Source organism: Xenopus laevis, chromosome 6S (assembly GCF_017654675.1).
Source record: "Xenopus laevis strain J_2021 chromosome 6S, Xenopus_laevis_v10.1, whole genome shotgun sequence".
Classification (NCBI taxonomy): Eukaryota; Metazoa; Chordata; class Amphibia; order Anura; family Pipidae; genus Xenopus; species Xenopus laevis.
This window is the reverse complement of record NC_054382.1, coordinates 102,982,276-103,004,455: the sequence shown is the minus strand read 5'-3', so window position 1 is coordinate 103,004,455 and position 22,180 is coordinate 102,982,276. Positions and strand designations below refer to the sequence as shown.

The window sequence follows — 22,180 nt, the reverse complement described above, 5'->3', positions numbered from 1 at the left end:
TCATTACAGACACATCAAAGTCATATAACCGTCAAGTCAAGTCAAGTCCTTTTCTTTCTAACATACACACAAGTATTACATTCAAAATATGCTCTAACAGACCTGTAGGATGCAAAAAAGCTTAGCAGCGAGCTATTAACATTGGTTTATAAAACAAACAGGGCAAACAAACATACATATAAACTGGAGTCACCTGCAGGAAAAAATGATGTTATACTTTTCTCTGTAATTTAGAACAGGCTTACAATTGAGTGGAAAGGGAGAAAATAGGTTTGAAGTTGCAGATGGACAACACCTAGATGTTTGTATGGCTCTCGTTTTTCATCTGACAATTCAAACGGACAGGAAAGTGATTCACACTTCACACTCTACAGAATTTCCTTCAGAAAACCTAGTTTTCCGTATTTCTGGCCTGCTAGGGCGCCCCATAAACAGGAACCGCAGAAAAACTCCTAAACAGCAAGCAGACTCTGAGATAGAGCCACAAATTCTCTCATGTACACCATCACACAGATGACAGTTACACTAAAGTTATTCACGCACTCGGCTAGGCAAACATTCAACATTCATGGATCCTTTTGCATTCATCAAACAACATACAGTACACGTGTAATTTCTATTTCAAGATGTTTTAGACTACACTTCATGATAAGGAATAAGAGACGTACAAAATACAAAAACAGGAAGGAAACTACGGATTCCTATCATGAATGGCAGATAATTTCAGCTGATTAACACAACAATTAACAAAACAATAGGCAAAAGAAGAAGTTAGAAAAAACATATATACCCCACCCAGGGGCACTTACGCGCGTGAATCAACTATCGAGGAGTAAAGCTCCACGGGAAAACCTTCCTGGAAAAGAAATATCCACGGGGACACTACAGACCTCCGAGAACATCCTCGGGTACACTCCAGTAGCACAGCCTGGAGCCCTCCATTGCCTGAAAAAATGACTGGAAAAAACTGGATCACAGTCGGCGGGTCACCATATGATGGTATTTTTAGTAGTACCATTTTGACCTCGTGTAAGACAAAACTCAGTAAAGGAAAACCTTTAGTAATAGTCAGGCAATTTATTCATACATAATACAACATAACAGTTTTGTCTGGGTAAGCTGTTGGAGTAACACACAGAATGTCAGCCAAGGACTTACCAAAGACACTTCTCTTGGTCCAAGCGTTATATAACTTTCAGAAGGCATTTACAGTAATTATGACAAGGGGTTCACGGAAATACCATACATGGTCCGGCGAGGAGACTTACTGGCATATATATTTATACATTCCTGTAAGATGTGCAGTTTTGCAACATAAGAGATTTCTGGTTCCAACTGTCCACAGCCTCGTAGACATCTGTTGGCTAAACATAGCCATTGTGGTACAGACAGCTATTGAGCAACACTTCTGCAAAATGGCATAAGAGACATGCTGACACTCTGGAATCTAAGTAACAGAGTGGAGATCATTTATTTGTATGGCCTAGTATAAGTTATATTAGTGACCATTGTCCACAGTTGACCATTAGCCCTTATAGTCCATCCTGCCTTGGGCCCTATAGCATTATGGCGTCATAGAGGGTGGGGGTGACAACTATCAACCCTCTGACACTAGCCATTCGTCCGTCTTAGGATTTAGACCGTTCCAGATATATTTTATAATAACATATTAGACTATCAGGACCCAAGTGTCAGTGGGCCCTCCTGCTCATCCAACCATTTGCCTTGTGTGCTTATTCCATGGCCATTCTCCATTTCTATATAAGAACAAAGAGGAGAAACGATAGACAGTAGTATGTAAGGAGAAGCAATTAAGAAAATAAAGAAAGTTGATGAAGAGAGAAGGAAAAATAGCTTGGAGAGTGGGCCTGTGGTTTTCTCTCTCTTTTCTGGTGGGCCCTTGGCATCCCAGTCCGATACTGAGCAGAGTGCAGCACCAAGAGGCAAAGGTAAGTTCTTTCTTCTTGCTATCTGGCAGGCAGTTAGGACAGGACTAACCTGTGCAAACAGAAGTTAAGGGATGGGTAGGCTGCTACATACTTCCCCCTACCAGTCCCTCTTGGATAGAGTGCTGCCTAATGAAGAGCAGAGGTCTGCGACTATTTTTTTGCAATGGCCAGTTGCTGTTTTTATTGCACTTTGCACACTGAGTTGTGCAATGTAAATGACTCATATAGTCCAACAGAATATGAAGAGAAGATTGAGTTCATGGTAGAGAACTGCACTTAATCTTCTCCTTGCACTGCTTTTGAGTATAATTATAGCTGACACTTGTATAAAGGAAACTGAACATCAATGGAGCACATGCGGCATTTCGACTACCACTGTGCTGTTGTGGAGAACAGCAGTGAGCAAGATTCCGAAAATGAACTGTCACCTTTTGACAGCAAATTCTGCTCTCTGTCTATTGCTAACACTATTTCTGACAGGTAGTCACCACACAGAAACTCGAAAGCAGAGCATTTCCCATACATTGCAGCAATATGGTGGATTTTGAAAGGAGAACATTAGCAGTCAACACAGCTGGTATTACATAGGTCACAGTACTACAAAATGAAACTCATATACCTTGGAAGTACTAATACCATTATACATTTATACATCCAACAGGTTCCCACAGATGTTTTAATATTTTGGTGAAAATATCTCAGTACAATGTACCCTTCGAATTCCTCACTTCCTACAGGCTGAAAGCTTTCTTTTCCCACTGTGCTGATCACAATAACATAGTAAAGGAGGTGAAAAAACATTGTGTCCATATATTTAAAGATCTGCTAAAAGAAAGGATCTTTGCCAAATTTGGCCACCCATTGCCAGTACCTAACTAGGCTGACCAGGGGCCAATGATCAGATCATGGCACATCATAAGGGTCCTATATGATTTAGCTAGAGTTTCTTTGAGTATGTACAAGTAGATGTGCCAGGGGACTGCACAGTTGACAGTAATTGGCTGCAAATAGGAATCATCATAATGCTCATTTGCATTATTTTGCTATTAATAAATGAGCTTGTGCTAACCTGCCTTTCGTAGGTTTAGGCACAGACAAAGACAGTTCCTACCAAAGGGCCCAAAGAAAGCATTTTCATCTAATTTCTAGTTTTGTGCAACTTATTTGGTGATGATCTATGCTGAATATACACAGGCAGTTGGTTAAAAAAAGATTAATCTCATTGGTTTAGTGGAAACATGCAGAGACAGTGAAAATTAGGGTGGCATAGACAATTACTGTACCTATGAAACTCCTTACCTGTAACTGCTTTCCCCACTTCAGACATAGTAGATATTTCAGAGTATTTACTACACAGCACAAATTACTTTGTTGCATTTAACTGGAAAATATTATTTCTGGTATGCAGTAGGCTGTGGGTGTGCCAGTAAAGGTGGCACACAAAGGATCACATTTGTCAGTTAAATTGTAGTAAAAAAAGATTCTATCTACATTTACCTACTCTGATCCCAGTTGGCTGCAAACAGCAAGAGGATTTTTCGCCCATAATGGTCACGATTTTCAAGCACCCCAGGAAATCCATCCATAAGAGCACGTTTAATCCCTGGATCATCTGCTTTGAGATTTTTGAACATGTCCAAATTAAGTTGCCGATATTGGAAGTATTGGGCAAGAAGTCTAAAAGTTTCCATTTGATTGAACTTCCTGGCTCGAAGAAATCTTACAATGAAGGCGTCATCGGTCCTTAAAAATCCAATATCTGGTCTGGTGATTATCATGTCCCGTACTTGTTGGATATCTTGATGTAATGTGTCTGGGTTTTCATTCAGCTCCAAGCGGGCTTTCTCTATCGTCTCTGGACTAAGTCCAGCATGCAGGTGAGTCATCTTTAAATCCACAAAAGGTTGTACTTATGTATTATAAATATTGACCCATCCAAGGAAATTCCAGAGAATGCCCTACAAGATGCCAGGGACTTTGTAGACATAAACCAGAAACAGATCAACTCTGATTTACAGGAGGATGCCGGAATGATTTCCTTTGGAAGGATCCAGATCTTAGAAAGAAAATAAATAATACATGTATATAACCATGACAATATTTGTATATAACAACATTATAACATATATATATATATATATCTATATATATATCTATATATATATATATATATATATATATATATATATATATATATATATATATATATCATCTACTGTAAATGTTCTTCTTTACCTGCAATTGGCTGAGGAGGGAAAGGTTTTTATATCTAATTACTTCGGTTTATTAGATTATATTGCAGGTGGATGTGTATACAACTAACTGAGATGGTTATACAATATAATTTATTGTAGAAGATGGGGAAAAAGAGAACACCAGACCATCAAATTTAGCCTGTCCCCAATTACTATACAAATTGTCCAGTAGGAAGGGGATCGTCCTAAATTGTGTAAAGAGAATATGAATAGCGATGGGCGAATTTATTCACCAGGCATGGATTTGTGGCGAATTTCCGCATTTCAGCCACCTGCAAACTGTTCCACGAAACTGCTGCAAAAATTCACCAGTAGGGATGGGTGAATTTTTTCGCCACGTTTTGCCAAAAAAATGACGCCCATATGATTTGTATGGCAACGTGCGTCAAAAAAAAAAAAAAGATGCGCGACAAATTTTTTTTGACACCCATAGACTTTAATGGGCGCCTGCGACATTTTGCCGGCGGCAAATTTTTGGCAAAACGAAATGGGTCAAATTCGCCCATCCCTATTCGCCAGCAAAAAAAATTGATGCAACAAAACTTCCCCATTGACTTTAATGCATTTGAACAAAAAAGTCAGCCATGTAAAAATTGGCACAAGCGTAAAAATTGGCGCTTGTCAAAATAATTTTGCATCCATTGACTTCAATGCGTTTGACAAACTTTTCGATGTTTTGCTACTTTTTTCGGAGTTTCGTGAATTTTCCAGCGAAGTAAAACAGAACAGATTTGCCCATCACTAAATATGAAACCTGCTGAGCATGCAAACCTAACTATAGGTCTGGCAATAAACACGAACCCTGTCTCAACAGTCCCTAATAAAATATGTTTTGAATACTGATATGGTATGTATTAACAACCCAATATCCAGAAAGCCCTGAATACCATTTCCAATTGAATCTTATTAAGCAATTTATAATTTTTGACTGACTTCCGTTTTCTCGGCAGTAAGATAACAGTGCCATATACTTGATGGTTCTCTAAGCATGAATCTTAAGAAATGGTGCTCTGTTGCAAAAATATCCTTATCCACAAAACCCCATTCTGCTTTAAAATGTGCCCTGTCAGGCTGTCACGTCTTTCTCTTATCTTTCTATCACCCTCTCCTACTTTTATTTCTGCTCTCACATATTAGTGCCTGTAGTCTTGCCTTAATGCAATTTCAAACTGCTGTACTATATGCCGGCATGATCCATTATAAATTCATCTGCACAGGGGGAATGATTGATGTCAAATTTGGCATTAAAATGTGTCCAGTCAGCTTTAATGTATAGGCAAATGATAAAAACTGACAGGCCACATTTTGTTCAACTTTAGTTTACAAATGGATAACTAGAGTATCTATTTAGGTCTGTAAATCTATCCTTTGTTCCAGAATCACTATACCCTTAAGGTGGCCATACACTATATAGATCTTTTCCAGATATGCCCACCAAAGGCAGGGCAATATTGGGCTAATCTGACCGTTGGGATTACATCGATGGCAATGGGCACCAACGCGATGAGGACAGCATCAACTAGCTAATGTGGCCCTCGATCGCAAAGGAAAGTCAACCCGATCTATATCAGGCTGATTTTTGACCAGATATCGATCGGGGAGGTCCGTCGGAATGCACCATACATGGGCAGATAAGATGCCAAATCTGTCTAAAGGACCAATATTGGCAGGTTAAATCTGCCTGTGTATGGCCACCTTTAGATTCTAAATAGTGCTTAACCAATGCCAGTGCCAGCAATGATTAATGGTATCTCCCTGCTGTCCTTTCTATGTAATACCATATACAGCTCCATTCAGGTGACCATAACCCTATAACTTGAGAGGTTATGTATCCCACTGACTTTTAATTAAGGGTATATAGCCTAAGGCATAACGAAGGCTGTGGTCGGCCACAGAGATAATGGAAGCCAAGGCTAATGCTGAAAGCTAAGCCTATTATAGCTACACTTAAAAGTAGGGAGAGAAAGCAGAAAAAAAAACACTATTACAAACTAGTATAACATTATTAAAAACGATTTAGTATTTCTTGAAAACATTTCACACTTATTAAACTCCTTGATGAATCTGACTATTCTTTGGCCAAAGACAAACGTAGTGATTCCAGGAGATCTAGGGGCAGATTTATCAAGGGTCAAATTTCGAGTTCATGGGAGTTTTTTATAACACTGATGTGGTTTTCGAAATTTGTTAAAAAATTAACATTTTTCAGTCGGGTGAATAGAACTGACCCGAAAACTGAAATCGAATTCGAATTGAATTTGCAGTTTTTCAAACTTGATTCAAGTTTTTTCTGCGCAAAAAACTAGAATGTTAGGAAGGCTGCAAACAGCCCCAAATTGATCCCAGGATGTCTTCCATAGGCTAAAACAGCAATTCAGGTTTTAAGTGGCGAATGGTTGAATTTGAGTTCTTAAAGGGCTAGTGTATGATAAATCTCGAAAATTTAATTCGAATTTTTTTAAAAAAACTTGAATCAATTCCCTAGTCGAGTCTAACAGTTTGACCATAAAAAAACCTCAACATTTTTAATTCTAAAATTCGATATTCAAATTTTCACTTCGACTCTTGATAAATCTGCCCACTAGTGTTCTGCAATCACATGACAGCATACCCACAATAACTCCCCATTGACTGCTGCAGTTCTGGGAGATTAACCCATCATCGTTAGTGATGAATGATTTTTTTCTCCAGACATGGATTCACTGTGTAATTCTGTCTGTTGCCATCTGCAAATGTTTTCATTAAACTGCATCAAAACTTGCTGCAGAAACTTGGCAAGACAAAAAAAAGTTGCAAGAAAAAACGCCCATTGACTTTAATGCATGTGTAAGAAAAAAAGTCGTGCGTGTAAGAAAAAGTTGCAGGCAAAAAAAAAATTTGTAGCCTTTTGTGCATTTCACAAATTTTTCGTCATTTCTTGAATTTTTCACCGAAACAGAACAGATTCGCTAGTCACTAGCCATTGCTTTTATATTTTTCTATTGGAATTTATACTGTAACTGTAAAATGTATTTATTTTGGCTATATGTCCTGTTTTTCTATATGAATAAGAAATGTGTTCTTGTAGGGGATTTCATTACCTGTTGGTAGAGATAATAGAGTGTGAACACAGGAGACAGGTATTTTAAGAGAGTCATTTATCAGAATAAATTAACCACTATCTACAAGTCGCAGAGTCTACCAGGAGCACCAGCAGGGGAAATATCTTACTCTGCGATCTTGATATGAAAAATTCCTATGTTTTGGACAAGTGCATCCATTTTAATTGGGTTTTTGTTGGTTTTATTTCTGAAACATAAAGGGAGATTTTAACTGGCTTATTCATGTTGTGTTACTACTATTTTTTAAAAACATGCCTTGAAATATGTATAGTATGCCATGTCAGTGTAATGCAATAGAACAGTAGAACACATGGGGTGATAAATCCTGATGCAATATCACCACTAAAAGTAGACCCCACATTTGTCTGGGCATTCAGGTCCTTTCATACCTTGTTCCAACCTCTCTTTTATTTATTATCTGATCACAGTACAAATAAAATGCAATTGTTCTTGACTCTGCTTATCTATACGGGAGGCCTATAGCTATATGCATATGGCTGCGCCCATCTATGCCCCACAGCATCACAAAACATGGTTGCACACAAATTTAGGGGGTTATTTACTAAAACCCTATTTTTTCTGGTTGAAATTTTAAGGGGAAAACAAGAAAACACTCCATCTCAAACCTGCCAAGATTGTGTAGAAGTCAATGGGAGATGTCCCTTTTACAATTGGAAGATATCAATGGTCTGCACTGGTTTTCATACGAAAATCCAAAAAATTTGTATTTTCCGGGCAATAATCCAAAAGAGTTTTGTACATTTCAAATTTTTTCACGAGTCTTTTCCCGCACCAAATTTTTCGAGTTATTTTATTGATAAATAAGGCAAAATTGTGGATGGGAGTTTGGTTGAAGTTGTTTTACTAAAATAATGAGAACATTTCAAGTTTTAGTAACTTGACCCCTAAATGTACATATTTAGAACTGTCAGATGAACTGCACATACAGCCACATACAGAGAAAGACCCAATGCTTTGCACTTTCTGGTAGATAAAGAGTTGCACCTGTGGGTGTAAGGTGCAAATTCCACGAAGGCAAGGTGCAAAGTGCAAAAAAAGGTCTTAACTATTTTTCAAATTTATATTTTGGATTATTTTGATTATTTCAAATGATTTAACTGCAGCTCTCATAGAATTTCAACTGCTATAGTGACCAAACACAATGATAAGCAGTTCAAATAATAAATCAATAAAACAATCTAGTTGCAAATAAACTGTTCTGTTATCTGGGGTCAATGAACCTGGAAACCATATTGTGCTTTAAAGGGGACCCGTCACCCAAAAAAATTATTCCAAATCCTATTTTATCACATTAGTCAAGCAAAATTAACTATAATTACACTATATAAATTATTTGAATCTTGTTTCCTTCAGTCTCGGAATTCAAAATGATAGCAAGCAGGCAGCAGCCATTTTGTGGACATTGCTTTTAAGGAAAGCCTTGCATCATCTCAGAATCTTGTTTGTGCACCAGAATGGGGGACCCAATGTCCATTCCCATGCCCTGGCTACATAATTAAATGGTAAAGAGAACGGGGGAATGTGTGGAGAGCAGTGACATCTAGGAAGTGCTGAATGGAAAGTGAAAGTAATTGTCTGCCCCGTCTCTATGCCTAGGCATAGAGGAGGGGCAGACAATATTTGATTGACAGCTGAGATGTTTAAATGAGTTTACAACAGCTATGAATGCTTTAATAAAAAATAGAAATTGGATTTCATGTTTAATTTGAAAAGGACTTTTATTACACAGATTTTTGTGTCTGGGTGACAGGTCCACTTTAAGTCTTTTTTTCAGAGAGAGGCAGAACAGAAAGGAAAATACGTCACACATCAAAAAATCTACAGTACAATAATTTTTACTGGTGATGTTTAAATTTCAATGGCTTATAATTTGGAATATCTACTATACTGTAGCTAGGGTTTACCACAACAACAGACATGCTTTTGGTGACTGAACAGTGACTGTGTTTGGTTACACTAAGCCCCTGCTGTCTCTGTACAAATAATGGAAGCCAGCTTAGCAGATCCCCTCATTATGCAGGATGCTTTGAATAAACAGAAGTTGCTCTGCTTCATTGTAGCCCAGCAGAATACATTTTTCACCAGCATTCTGCATTCAAGTGAAGGTCTGGTGACCTTAAGAGTATTCATATTTATAAATGCGTATCTTCAGTCTGCAAGGCATTCACTGCTTATTCAGACAAATTCCCCCTGTAAACAAACAGCGGCAGCTGCACCCAGCACTAACCACAGGGTAAATGTTGTAAAACTGATTTTCCCATCCGTTTTTAATGGGAAAAAATGCAAAGTTTAAGAGCCAGATTTATCAAAGGTCGAAGTTCATTTTCAATGAAAAAAATTCGAATTTCGAGCTATTTTTTGTGTGCTTCGACTAGGGAATAGTCCAAATTCGATTCGAATTTGAAAAAAAATTGAATATCGAAATTTATCATGTACTGTCTCTTTAAAAATTAGACTTCGACCATTCGCCATCTAAAACTTGATGAATTGCTGTTTTAGCCTTTGGGGGCTTCCTAGGGGCAAATTTACTGAAGGGTGAAGTGACTAACATGGGCGAAAATTCGTTAGCGTGACGTCATTTCGGTACTTCGCCGATTTACTAGCGGTCGCCCGCGTAACTTCACTAGTGAAGGAGATAGACTCTAGTGGTACTTCGCTCCCTAACACCTGGCGAATTTGTGCTCTGGCGAAGGGACGTTACTGCACTAAGATTCGGATTTTACTGACCGCTACCTCTTGCGCCAGACTTGCCTTCGCCACCTCAGACCAGACGAGGTGTAATAGATTAGATAGGACTTCCTTAAAAAAAGTCCCAAAAAACTCTAGCGTCTTTTTCAGGGTGATAGGTTGAAAAAGAGCGTACATTTTTTGGGGGGTAACCGGCTTCCCCCCTACTTTTCCTAACATATGGCACATATGTATATGACTATACACTGGGCTCATGTATAGGGCAATATAACAACTTTGTTTTATTTTATTAAGGTTTCCCAGGCTTGTGTAGTGTAATGTATTTGCTGCAACATATACACCCATTCAACTTTGACTTCCCGCCATATGCAAACTAGGCAATGCTAGTGCAACTGCCCATCGCTTGGTGCAGTAACGCTAGTGAAACAACGCCAGCGTTTGGCGCCCTGAACGCAACATTGGATTTTAGTGAATTAGCATTGTCCTGGCGAATCTATGCCTGGCGAAGTGTTGAGATGTGAGTGAAGCCGTCGCTTGGGAATTTTCGGAGGTTAGTAAATTTGCCCCTAGAACCTATTTGGAGTCAATTGGTGGACTTTGAAAAATCATAGTTTGTTTTTGGAAAAAAAAATTGAATTGCGCTATTCCTTCGAACCAAACGATTCGAATTCTGACCTATTCGATCTAAAACCGACCTATTCGACCAAAAAAAACTTCAACTCAATTTTGGTTGGTCTTTTTGAATTTCAAAGTTTTTTCGATTCGAAATTCGACCCTTGATAAATATGCCCCTAAATGTTTATTCTGCAAGGAAATAAAGAAATCCAGGGAAATTCAGTACAACATTTTATCTTTCTGTCTTCCATTATAGAACTCGATTGGAGGATGATGTGATTACCAGCCCCCAAGCACAGAATACTTAGCAGTGCAAAGGTCCAAATGAAAAGGTACAGTGTCTGCATCTGATCTAGCAGATGTCTTTGTGTAGCGAATGATAACACAACTGCAAATATGCTTACTCATCAGACACAATAATCACAGACCATTCACCTTGTTCCAGGCAAAAAAAAACGTGGCTGGACTCAACATACCCCTTCATCAACTACTATTTTTTTAAACTATAGATTATGTACCTGACAATTGAAAAATGTGGAACCAGCCTGAGAAACACTTGCCTTTAATCTGTGACTTTTTATGTCCCTTTTGACATATTCAAAAGAAAAAAACAAGGAAATGTCATACAAAGGAAAATAATGGAAACACAGGAAAGAAAGCTAGGAGGCTCCACTCCAATAAGGAGAGGTCAACACTTGGGAGTTTCAGGTTTCGGTCTCTACAGTGGTCAAATAGTAATCCCAATTGCCCCATGTATTACTAAGGGGCCGATTCACTAAGCTCGAGTGAAGGATTCGAATGAAAAAAATTCGAATTTCGAAGTATTTTTTGGGTACTTCGACCATCGAATTGGTTAAATTCGTTCGAATTCGAACGAAATCGAACGATTCGAAGTAAAAATCGTTCGACTATTCGACCATTCGATAGTCGAAGTACTTTCCCTTTAAAAAAAACTTTGACCCCCTACTTCGGCAGCTAAAAGCTACCGAAGTCAATGTTAGCCTATGGGGAAGGTCCCCATAGGCTTGCTAACCTTTTTTTGATCGAAGGATTTTCCTTCGATCGTTGGATTAAAATCCTTCGAATCGAACGATTCGAAGGATTTAATCGTTCGATCGAACGAAAAATCCTTCGATCGATCGAACGCAGGATTAGCGCTAAATCGTTCGACTTCGATATTCGAAGTCGAATGATTTTAGTTCCCAGTCGAATATCGAGGGTTAATTAACCCTCGATATTCGACTATTGATGAATCGGCCCCTATCTGTAGCGTATTATTTATTCTAGCAGTCACTTCCTCAATTTTTCTGTTTTTTTCCAGTCTGGAATCGTGGGGATTGTTGGAGACTTCCATTTGGAAGTTAAAGCCAACCTAGCCGCTGTAGCTACTTGATTGATCCACTTTTGGGCTGCATTGTTAATTTTTGGAATTGGGAGGGCCAACAGCAAATGAGGCATCTCTACAGAAATGGGAGTCTTTAATAAACGTTATTAAATTCACAACATTTGCCCAATAATTTGTTCATTTCGGACAGGCCCATAAAGTGTGGTGTAATGTTCATTTAAGTTGACACCCTCTCCAGCACATAGGACTACTTTGCAGAAACATTTTAGAGAGTCTATCCGGAATAAGATACCACTTCATCATAATTTTGTATACACTTTCTTTTTGCTGGGTACAGACTACTATTTTACGGGCATTTTCCTACATTTTAGACTCAGCAATTCTTAGGCAAGTCTGTCAGTTGTATCTTTTACTAAAAGCAACATTCGGCTGAATCTACTCTAAAGACCTCACTAAAGTTATCATGAGTAGACTTTTATTGAAAAGCTTGTCCAACATTCCGTCTACATATGTGTTGAGGCTGTATACTTTAATAAAACAGCACTAGCTAGTAGTCAAATAAATGGTTTACTGCTACAGGTATGGGAACCGTTATCCGGAAACTCATTATCCAGAAAGCTCCAAATTATGGGAAGGCCATCTCTCATAGACTCCATTCTAATCAAATAATTGACATTTTTTTTTAAAAAAATCCTTTTTCTCTGTAATAACATAACAGTACCTTGTACTTGATCCAAACTAAAATATAATTAATCCTCATTGAAAGCAAAACAATTCTATTGGATTTATTTAACATTTACCTGTAGATTATTTTTTAGCAGATTAAAGGAGAAGGAAAGCCAAAAAAATACTTAAGCTCTAAGTGTTGCCAATGAATAGTATATATATTTACCAGCAAGCATTCCCTCATTAGTTTTGCCCTTAATCTTTTTTGCTGCAATTGATTTTTTAAAAAGTTAAAACATGTATTAAAAAGCATACCCTTGTTTCTGTCCAGAAAACCGCCTGGATAGGGCACACGCATGCGCAATAGTTTTTCAGCCGTGCCGTACTCATGCGCACAAGAATCTTTTGTAGCGATGACTATGCTCCCCCCTGCCTCATAAATTACAAGCTGACCCTCTTCCCCGCCTCATTAATTACAAGCACCAATAGCCCATGCAGCTTCACCGTTGCTAAGAAACTATCTTTGAAGCTCCTGCGCTCGCTCTGCTTTTAATTTACATTCTGTCAGCGAGCGAGCGCAGGAGCTGAGGAGCTTAAAAGAAGGCAGCCAGCTATCCGGTCTGTCTGTGAGGTCTGTAGTCACTTGTGGGTCACGCAGGAGGCGCATGTGCAGTAAAGGGCGGAAGTGATGCTCATTTTGAAAATGGCGGTGCCAAAATGTTCACAGCGCCGAAAGTTCAGAACGCAGGTGCACAAAAACTGCAGGGATAAAGGAGTTCTTAATGTGGCGTTTCAGAAGGGGGCCTGATGGCAAACCTAATGATGTAGGTGTCATTTTTTTGTTTCCTTCTCCTTTAAGGGCAGATGTATCAAGGGTCGAATAATAAATTCGAATTCCAATTTTCGAGTTTCAAAATTCACACATTTGAACTTTAATCCCCCCTATTCAAATGTAAATGTGAGATTTATCAAACTTGACCGTGGAAACATTCCTAGTTCGAATATTTGCCACCTAAAACCTGCCGAGTTCATTCACAAGTCAATGGCAGAGGGGTCCGTTAAGCCATTTGGAGATGTTAATAGCCTTCCTGACATTCGAGTTTTTTTTTTTCGGAAGAAAAACTCGATTCATACGAATCAAATCAAATTCGATTCGTATTTGATTTGTACGAATCGAGTTTTTCTCCCGAAAAAAAACTGAATTTATACGAATCAAGTATGAATCGACATACGATTCGAATTTTTGGGTTGCAACCATTAGACATTCCAATTTTTTCTTAAAGGGCATCTAAAGTCTAATATAGAATAATGCTAGAAATGCTGTATTTTGTATACTAAATATAAAGATGAACTTACTGCACCACAAGCCTAATCAAACAAATAATTTATGCTTTCAAAGTTGGCTACAGGGGGTCACCATCTTGTAACTTTGTTAAACATCTTTGCAAGACTAAGAATGTGCACATGCTCAGTGTGGTCTGGGCTGCTTGGGGATCGTCATAAACAAAGCTGCTTGAGTTCTGCATGGCTGGGAAGTAAGGCGGGGGCTCCCCCTGCTGTTCATAAGTATGATTGTTTCCCTGCTCAGCAGTTAGGAACCGTCTGACAATTCCTATCCACAGCAGTAAATGAAGGGAGAATTTCACTGCATACAGTCAGGTTTCTTATAAAAATGGTACACATTTTTTAATTAAAGTATATTGGAGATAGGTTTCTTTTTCATTAAAGAAAGTAAAAATGGGATTTTATTTTTTTGCCTTTACATGCCCTTTAATTAACCTCCCAGTCGAATTGTGAGTATATTCAAATTAAAAAAAAATCACAGGAATTCGAAATTCAACCTTTGATAAATGGGCCTACCAAAGTATGTAGATCCAACTTACAAAAAGACCCCTTATGCAGAATAGGTCCCAAGCAGGAAAACAGGTCTCATACCTGAACTTAGTATTCTCATGTCACCAGTTCATATGATTGAAAATCTGCACAAGAGGAATATATATATATATATATATATATATATATATATATATATATATATATATATATATATATATATATATATATATATATATACATACATACATACATACATATATATATATATAAAAACTTTCTTCATAATTGTGTTCTCCAGGGGGGGGGGAAAATTTGTTATTGGTTCATCAAAATGATGGGTGTGCTTGCAAATCAAATGCAATTGCACTGAAGATGTTAAATGTACAGTTTCCTTTATTTCTGGCATTTGCCTTTGCCAGTAGGAAACTGTGAGAAATGTTCAACTATAACGAAATGCAAAGAGTGCACGTTGATGCAAGTACCTTAACTGAATGGGATTGGTTGCGAGAAAATTTGTGGCTGTAAACCATCCAATATCATTTTGAAATGATGTATACAGTACATCTTAGAATATAATCTACCTACTTTATAAAGGAATGATATTGCAACGCTGTTATATGTATTTGTGGTTTAAATTGGGTGGTCTGTTTTCAGCTTTCTGGGTACTGAGAAATACAACTCATGTGGGGCTAATTTATCAACATTGGGCAGATGTTCACCTAAGCAGTAACCCATAGCAACCAATCACATTTTAGATTTTATTGTTCTACCTACAGCAGGCTAAAAACATCAAATCAATGATTGGTGGCTAAGGTACAATTCTGCCCAGTGCTTCAATTCCTAACAACTGAAGGTCCTCTGCAATGTTGTTGCTTTAAGTTGTAATTCATGTCAAAGCTGCGGCCAGGTATTCAATACATTCCTGTTCCCATTAATTTACCCTGCTTGTTATAACACTACTCATGCTGATTGCTGGAAGGGCGGCGATGACTCCTTACATATAAGCTGCCATTCCTTCAGCTGACAATGAACATGTCAAACAAGAGAGGTCCACTCTAAAGTGATGAACGCTACAAGACTACTCATCTGTATAATCTTCCTCTACATGACGAATGAGATATCTGTGTTCACTAATTTGTTTTGTGGTGCATTTCCTTCTCCCCCAATCTAGTAGATTCTTACATTTTGCCTACTGCCATCTGTCACCCAGGAAAACATTTTCATGAATCAATAGGAAAATCCTTTCTGGGTTTATCTCTTTGACAATGATCAGATAGTAGCCTATTTCCCACTTTCCTTTTGGGACCTTGCCCAGCTTAGTACATTAACATGAATTCAGAGAAGATTTAAAATTCAAACTAGTAATTAAATGTTACAATGAGGAGCAATGCTACTACCAATGAAATAAGCAATTGGGTTGAATTGGTCTGAAACAGTGGTCATATAGTAAAGGGGAAAATCAAGCATTGCTGACACACCACTACATTTATGTGTCTGACATGGGTGCCGCTTTTCCACCAACAGAAGTAATTGCACGTTTCCATGTGGAGGTAATGGCATTTCACTTATAATTATGCTTAGTGTTGGACTGAATGTTCTAGCATCCACCAGGAAACTTGATACTGGGGGGTCCACTCACAAAACAGTTACATGTAGACAGTGCTAAAGATAATAGGCATCATTTAGGTGGAAATAAAAAAGGGCCGATGAGAACTGTTCTTGGCTAAAGCCCACTACGGCTTGGGCAAACCAAGAGATATTCTGGTATTCCGGCAGGCCAACCCATCCCTAATTATAGGCCCACAATGTGGTCCATTGATCTGATTAGAGGAAGATGCAAAAAACATGAGACTGCAAGTGCAGCAAACAAAATGCAATTGCAAGCGAATTTTCAATGTTTTTTCTCCAAAATGCAACAGATTTTCCCAGAATTCCATTTTCAATGTAGTCACCAGCAGGGAAATATGTCTGGTACAATTGCGGTGAACTCGTTCCTGTGGGAAGCCTTGGTTGGTTCAGAGGTAAGCATCAAAGCAAGCTGGCACAAACCGAACCACACAAAGTTGAGACATATAAATAGTAAAATATTACATTTTATTTTACATAATTAAAAACAAAGGCCTGATGCGTTTAGTGTCTCCAAGGACACTTAGTCATAGTCTGAACACTGGGTACAACGAACAGGGTACCCAGTACCCAGGATAGCTGCTGCTGTATCTTTTACATGTTAGGGGTCATTTGTGAATTGTGTGTAGCTGAAACACCCAAATTAGCACTAGAAGCAATGACAGGTATTCATTGTGGTCTACCTTCCATCTGTGTGCCCTTAAGCAGCAAAGCATTAAAGGGGAAGTAAAGTCTAAAATAGAATAAGGCTAGAAATGCTGTATTTTGTATACTAATCATAAACATGAACTTACTGCACCACAAACCTAATCAACAAATTTATGCTTTTAAAGTTGGCCACAGGGGGTCACCATCTTGTAACTTTGTTAAACATCTTTGCAAGACCAAGACTGCACACATGTTCGGTGTGGTCTGGGCTGCTTAGAGATCATCAGAAATTATCAAAACAGGGAAACAAACAAAGCTGCTTGAGTTCTACATTGCTGGGAAGTAAGGTGGGGGCTCCCCCTGCTGTTCATAAGTAGGATTGTTTCCCTGCACAGCAGTTAGGGACCATCTGACAATTCCTATCCACAACAGAATTTCACTGCAAATAATCAGGTTTTTTTTATAAAAATGGAGATAGGAGATATTGGAGATAAGTTTATTTTTCATTAAAGAAAGTAAAAATGGGATTTTATTTTTTTGCCTTTACATGCAACAAGTCAATAGGAAATGTATGTGTGGAGCTAACAATGTACCAATCATAGAAAAGCTATTAAAGTCCAATGGGGCAGAATTAGACACTCCACCAAGGCTAAAATGCAATGATAACTGTAAACACACTACAAAGGTTCAGAGGTGGTGGTAGCTCCAGGGTCCCCTTGGTCAATAGGTGCAGCTGGGTCTGGATTCAGAGCAGAATAAGGAAAGGACTGAATGGCGCCAAGTGCAACTATACTAAACTGCAAAGAAAGCTCAATGACACTTGGGGACTGTGGGGAACTTTGCCAGACCTCAACTGTGCTAGCTGTCAGAAAGGACCCCTATAGCTCTTAGTTCACTATTAACACTATTATTAACACTTTAAGTGATGATGATATAGCCCATCTTGCACTGACTTGATCAAAGTTAATATTGAGAAAGTGCACAAAACTGGAAATAATACTCCAATTGCAACATTTTCCCAGTAAAGGTTGAGTTGATTAATAATGCAATAAATGCAATGCATAATAGTATCTGTTATGAGCTCGAAATGTCAATGAACAATCTGCCAAATAGATTGTTTCTTGAAAAACAAATGGCCTTTCAGCAGAAAAAGACACAAATGGTGCACAATCTACGTTTGCTGTGCTGAAAAATATGCCGTTCTTGCCCTTTAGAGATGGGCAGATAGTACTTTAGCAATGAAATGGCTTATGGAACTGAATGGGATGCCCATAATGGCTGATGATTAAGATGATGCTGTAAGCTTTTAGAATTGGAAGGTCCCTTCTTCTTCCCTTATTTCCTTTAGCAAAGCTAATCCAGAAAACAGCAGAATTAATTGCAGTGAGGAGTCATATGATTGAAATTACCATTCACTATACATGGGTTAAATCCAGGTGCAAGTCAATACCAATGGCTGGGAAAGTTTGCAGATCTATTAGTGCATCTTAAAGCCCTGCAATTTGTATATTGACTAAATGGCAGCATTACAAGGGAATTAAAGGGGCAGTGTACCCCCATTTCGATATGAGTTCAATAAATAGGGCTTGTGCTGAACAAGCCTGTGCTACTTTTGGCTCTTTGGCTTAATTAAAAAGCTAAAAGTGTGGGAACAGGAGTCTTGGTTGAAGGTGAGCTGACTACTGCCACAACATTGTTTTAATTGCACAAGTGTAACAAGTTACCATGGTGGTCTAGGGGGGGGGGGCAGGGACGCCCACCGCAAGCTATTTCTTCTTTCTAAGCTGCAGTACTAGGGCGCGCGTGGCGCGCCTCTGCTTTCCTTATTGGCACATGTGCGCCTGCGTGCTTACGTAAGCACGCAATGGTGCGAAATTCAAATGTTTAAAAGGCGCAATTGGGCTTGTGATCATTGCCCGTTATAGAATTTTGTTCCTGAGTTTCCTGGTGCTTCTGTGCTATTGAGCTTTTTGCTATTCTGTGATTTTTGATTACCTGGTTTGACCCCTGCCTGCTTCTGACAATTCTGACTTCCAAAATCCGGTCCCTGCCTGGTAAATGACTCCTCTATTCCTTAACCCTTCTGATTGATCTCCTGGTTTGACCCTTGCCTGCCTGACTCCATTTGTACTCTGCCTGCCCCGACCCGGCCTGATTGACTACGCTTTCTGTTTATGCCTTGTAACACGACCTTCTGCCCAAAAGACTTAGCTTTACCGTTGTGCCCCTTTGCTTGTTCAGAACTCCTCGCTTTGCACCTCTCTTTATAAGACCTGGCGGCATCTGACTAGCCGAGGGCTCCTCCCGAGGTGAAAAGGCGGCTGTGAAAGGCAGAAACAAGAGCTAAGAAGAGGGTGCTTTGCATCGGTTCTCAATTTAGAGTGCCAAGTAGTCAAGACCAGCAGTGCAGAGAACAGAAAGGGACAAGCCAATATTACTTTCAATACAGATCACATTTACAATTTGCTCTAAAAGCATTGAAAACGTATAATTGATATTCAGTGTACTGGAAAGATGCTTAGAATTACAATTGCTTTGCTTGAATATTTGAATTTACAACCTCTTTACGTTGGATGGATGTTCTACTGATCTGGCCAAAAATGGCAACTGTTTACCCCAAATAGCCACATTTTCTCCCACTGTATGCTAGGGATGTTGTGTAGCTGTGTAAATGTGCAAAGATCTCTGTACAACTTATACAGACATCATTAAAGAGAAGGTTTACCTTTAAGTTAACTTTTAGTATGCAATAGAATGACCAATTCTAAGTATGCTAAACTATTTTTTTTTTTAGTTTTTAATTATTTGCCTTCTTCTTCTGACTTACACGTGGGGGTCACTGACCCCATCTAAAAAAATGCATTGTTATGCATGTATTTTTATTGCTACCTTTTATTACTCATATTTTTTTCAGACCCTCTCCTATTCATATTCCAGCCTCTTGTTTAAGTCAGTGCATGGTTGCTAGGTTAATTCGGGCCCTACCAACCAGCTGAAATCACAAACTAGAGAGCCACTGAATAAAAGGCTAGTTCAAAGTAACTCAAAATAAGCCATAAATAATAATAAAAAAAAAAATTTGCGAATTTGACCCGTTTTGCTTTGCCAAAAAATTTTGACATGCGTCAAGTTCTACGCCCGTGACAAATTTTAAATGTGTGCCTATTTTGTCCAAATGCATTAAAGTCAATGGGCGTCTGAATAATTTTGACGCACTGCAATTTAATTTATTTGTCTACGGCAAAATGCGAAAATTTGCTGTGAATCTGCACCTGCTGAATTTATTCGCCCATCACTAGTGACCAACCACTTTAAATGCAGCAGTGGGGAGTGTCTCTGGGCTACATAACTGTTCTGAGCTTTACTTAAAAAGTGAAAAGTGCCACCAGGCTAGTGAATAGGTCAGTATTTAACAACATAACAATAACCATATTGTTTAGCAAGAAAGTACAAGCTGTGTAATAAAGGATTGTCTGTACCCCATTATATATGTTCAACTAATTTTCAGGGGGAAAAAAGATGTTAGGTAGTTGAAACTCCATTGAAGAGGTTACACCATATCCCTAATTTGATATCCTTCCTGATAGCAGTGGGGAACTTAATTTCCATCAGCTGGACCCCAACATAGAATACTTTCAGGAATGCTGGGAATTGTAGCTAGATGATAAATCAAGGGCTGCTGGTTGGACATTTCAAGTTTATGATCACATGATCAATACCAAATAATATGTAATCTGTGTTCTGTATTGAACATAAAACTCTCCCTGGGACTAACAGTTTTCTTTGAGGTTCATGTGCTCTAGCAGCTTATCCAGGTAGGTAAATCTGTGTGTTGGGGCTACTGCTCTTCTTCCCCTGAAGAATAGATCTTTGACTAACTGATCCCTCTACCGATACCTTCTTTTTTACAATAAGACTCTGTAAAATGGTTCCTGTTTTGTCCTTCCTTAGAAAGTAAGATTTTAAAGGGACTAGTAACTATATTGAACCAATGACAGTGCATGATTGGAAGAGTAAGAATATCATATTTGACTATTAGCATTTTTTATTTTTCAACAGAGAAAAGCATATCTTTCTGATCTGATCTTAAGCTATCATAAAGACTCCTTACACTGTGTGTGTGTGTATATATATATATATATATATATATATATATATATATATATATATATATATATATATATATAGTATAGTAAACAGCTAGAAAATGCAAACATATATACCTCACTCCAAGGCCAAATATCCTTCTAGGAATTGGGGGTGTTCAGTTAAAACTTGTCTGTACAAAAATCTTCAAACTGGCACACCCTTGTAAAATGTTTGCCTTTTATATTAGTAAAGCATCCTATTGAGGACCGAAACATTGGACTCTTATACAATGCATTACTAATAAAAAGGCAAATATTTTACAAGGGTGTGCCTGTAAATTTACACCACATATATTTGCAACTGGAAGATTTTTCTAGCACCAAGCAGTACATCATCTAGGCTAGGGATAGGAAACTGCTGCACTCCAGGCGCTGTGAAGTAAAGCTCCCAGAATTCCTTCAAAAGCAATAATACTGGAAGCTGCACCAGAGCTGGGGGCCCCTGTTTCCATATCCATGTCCCAAATCACTATTGCTATCAACTAAAAACCAGAAATGTAGAAAACATTCAGCAGGTTTCCGTAGCATATCATTTAAATGATTACACTACATTCTGGCTACAGCAGGACATGTTATATTTTTTTCATACATTTAAATATACATATATACAAATACATACCCCGGCCCTTAATTCATAAACCATCCCCCTGCTGATCTATTCCTTTTAACCAGCAATGGTACAGCAGGGAGTCTGCTGGGAGTTCTGGCAGGTGATGGAGCGAGTGGAAGCAATGCAGATGGGAGCTGTCCATGCGCTAGAGTGCTGAAATCTGTCGGCACGCTAGAATGCTGAAATGCTGCAGCACCCCAGAGATAATGCACATATAGGTCCAAAAGACATGCAGTAAGGAACACGTACCTGTTACATATTAAATGCTTCTATCTTGCTTGCTATTTTCAGATCCGTCTGGTAGAGCAGAAGCTCTAGTGTTCAGCATTTGGCTCTGTGGGAGAGATGCAATAGCCAGTAGGCGTTTTCTAAAGAAAAAGAAAAAAAGGCAGTGAAAGGGTCTTCCGAGCAGAAACTGTCTTGCATCCTGCTTATAATGTAAACCCCACCTCACAATCCTGATTGGTTTGCTTGCAATGGTGTAGCAGAAGTTCAAGCCAGCTGTTCCCTGGATGCCACGGATCACTACCAACGTCAGCATTTGTATAATATGCAGCTAATTTCCACAAGTAGCCTGTGCTGGGGATTGCAATGAGTCAATATAGATGCAGACAGCAATGCTGTCAATTATTTAGTGTTATGGTCAGATCTGTTTTTTCATGTTGTAACTTG

General features: G+C 38.6%; 1 protein-coding gene across 3 annotated transcripts in view; it reads right to left on the bottom strand.

Annotated features, from left to right (window-relative positions):
* clvs1.S (clavesin 1 S homeolog) overlaps window positions 1-21,914 on the bottom strand; it is a 62,217-nt gene extending 40,303 nt beyond the window's left edge. The window contains exons 1-2 of one of the 3 annotated variants that reach the window (XM_018223755.2): window positions 21,758-21,914; window positions 3,447-4,005 (exon numbers count right to left, since the gene is read on the bottom strand). In XM_018223755.2, coding sequence (XP_018079244.1) covers window positions 3,447-3,835 — 389 coding nt within the window. In that variant the 5' untranslated portion in view covers window positions 3,836-4,005; window positions 21,758-21,914. Of the gene's footprint in view, window positions 1-3,446; window positions 4,006-18,967; window positions 19,004-21,517; window positions 21,606-21,757 lie in introns of those variants that run through there. The other 2 variants (XM_041567877.1, XM_041567876.1) reach the window with 2 other exon arrangements.
* Window positions 21,915-22,180: the final 266 nt, after the last annotated feature.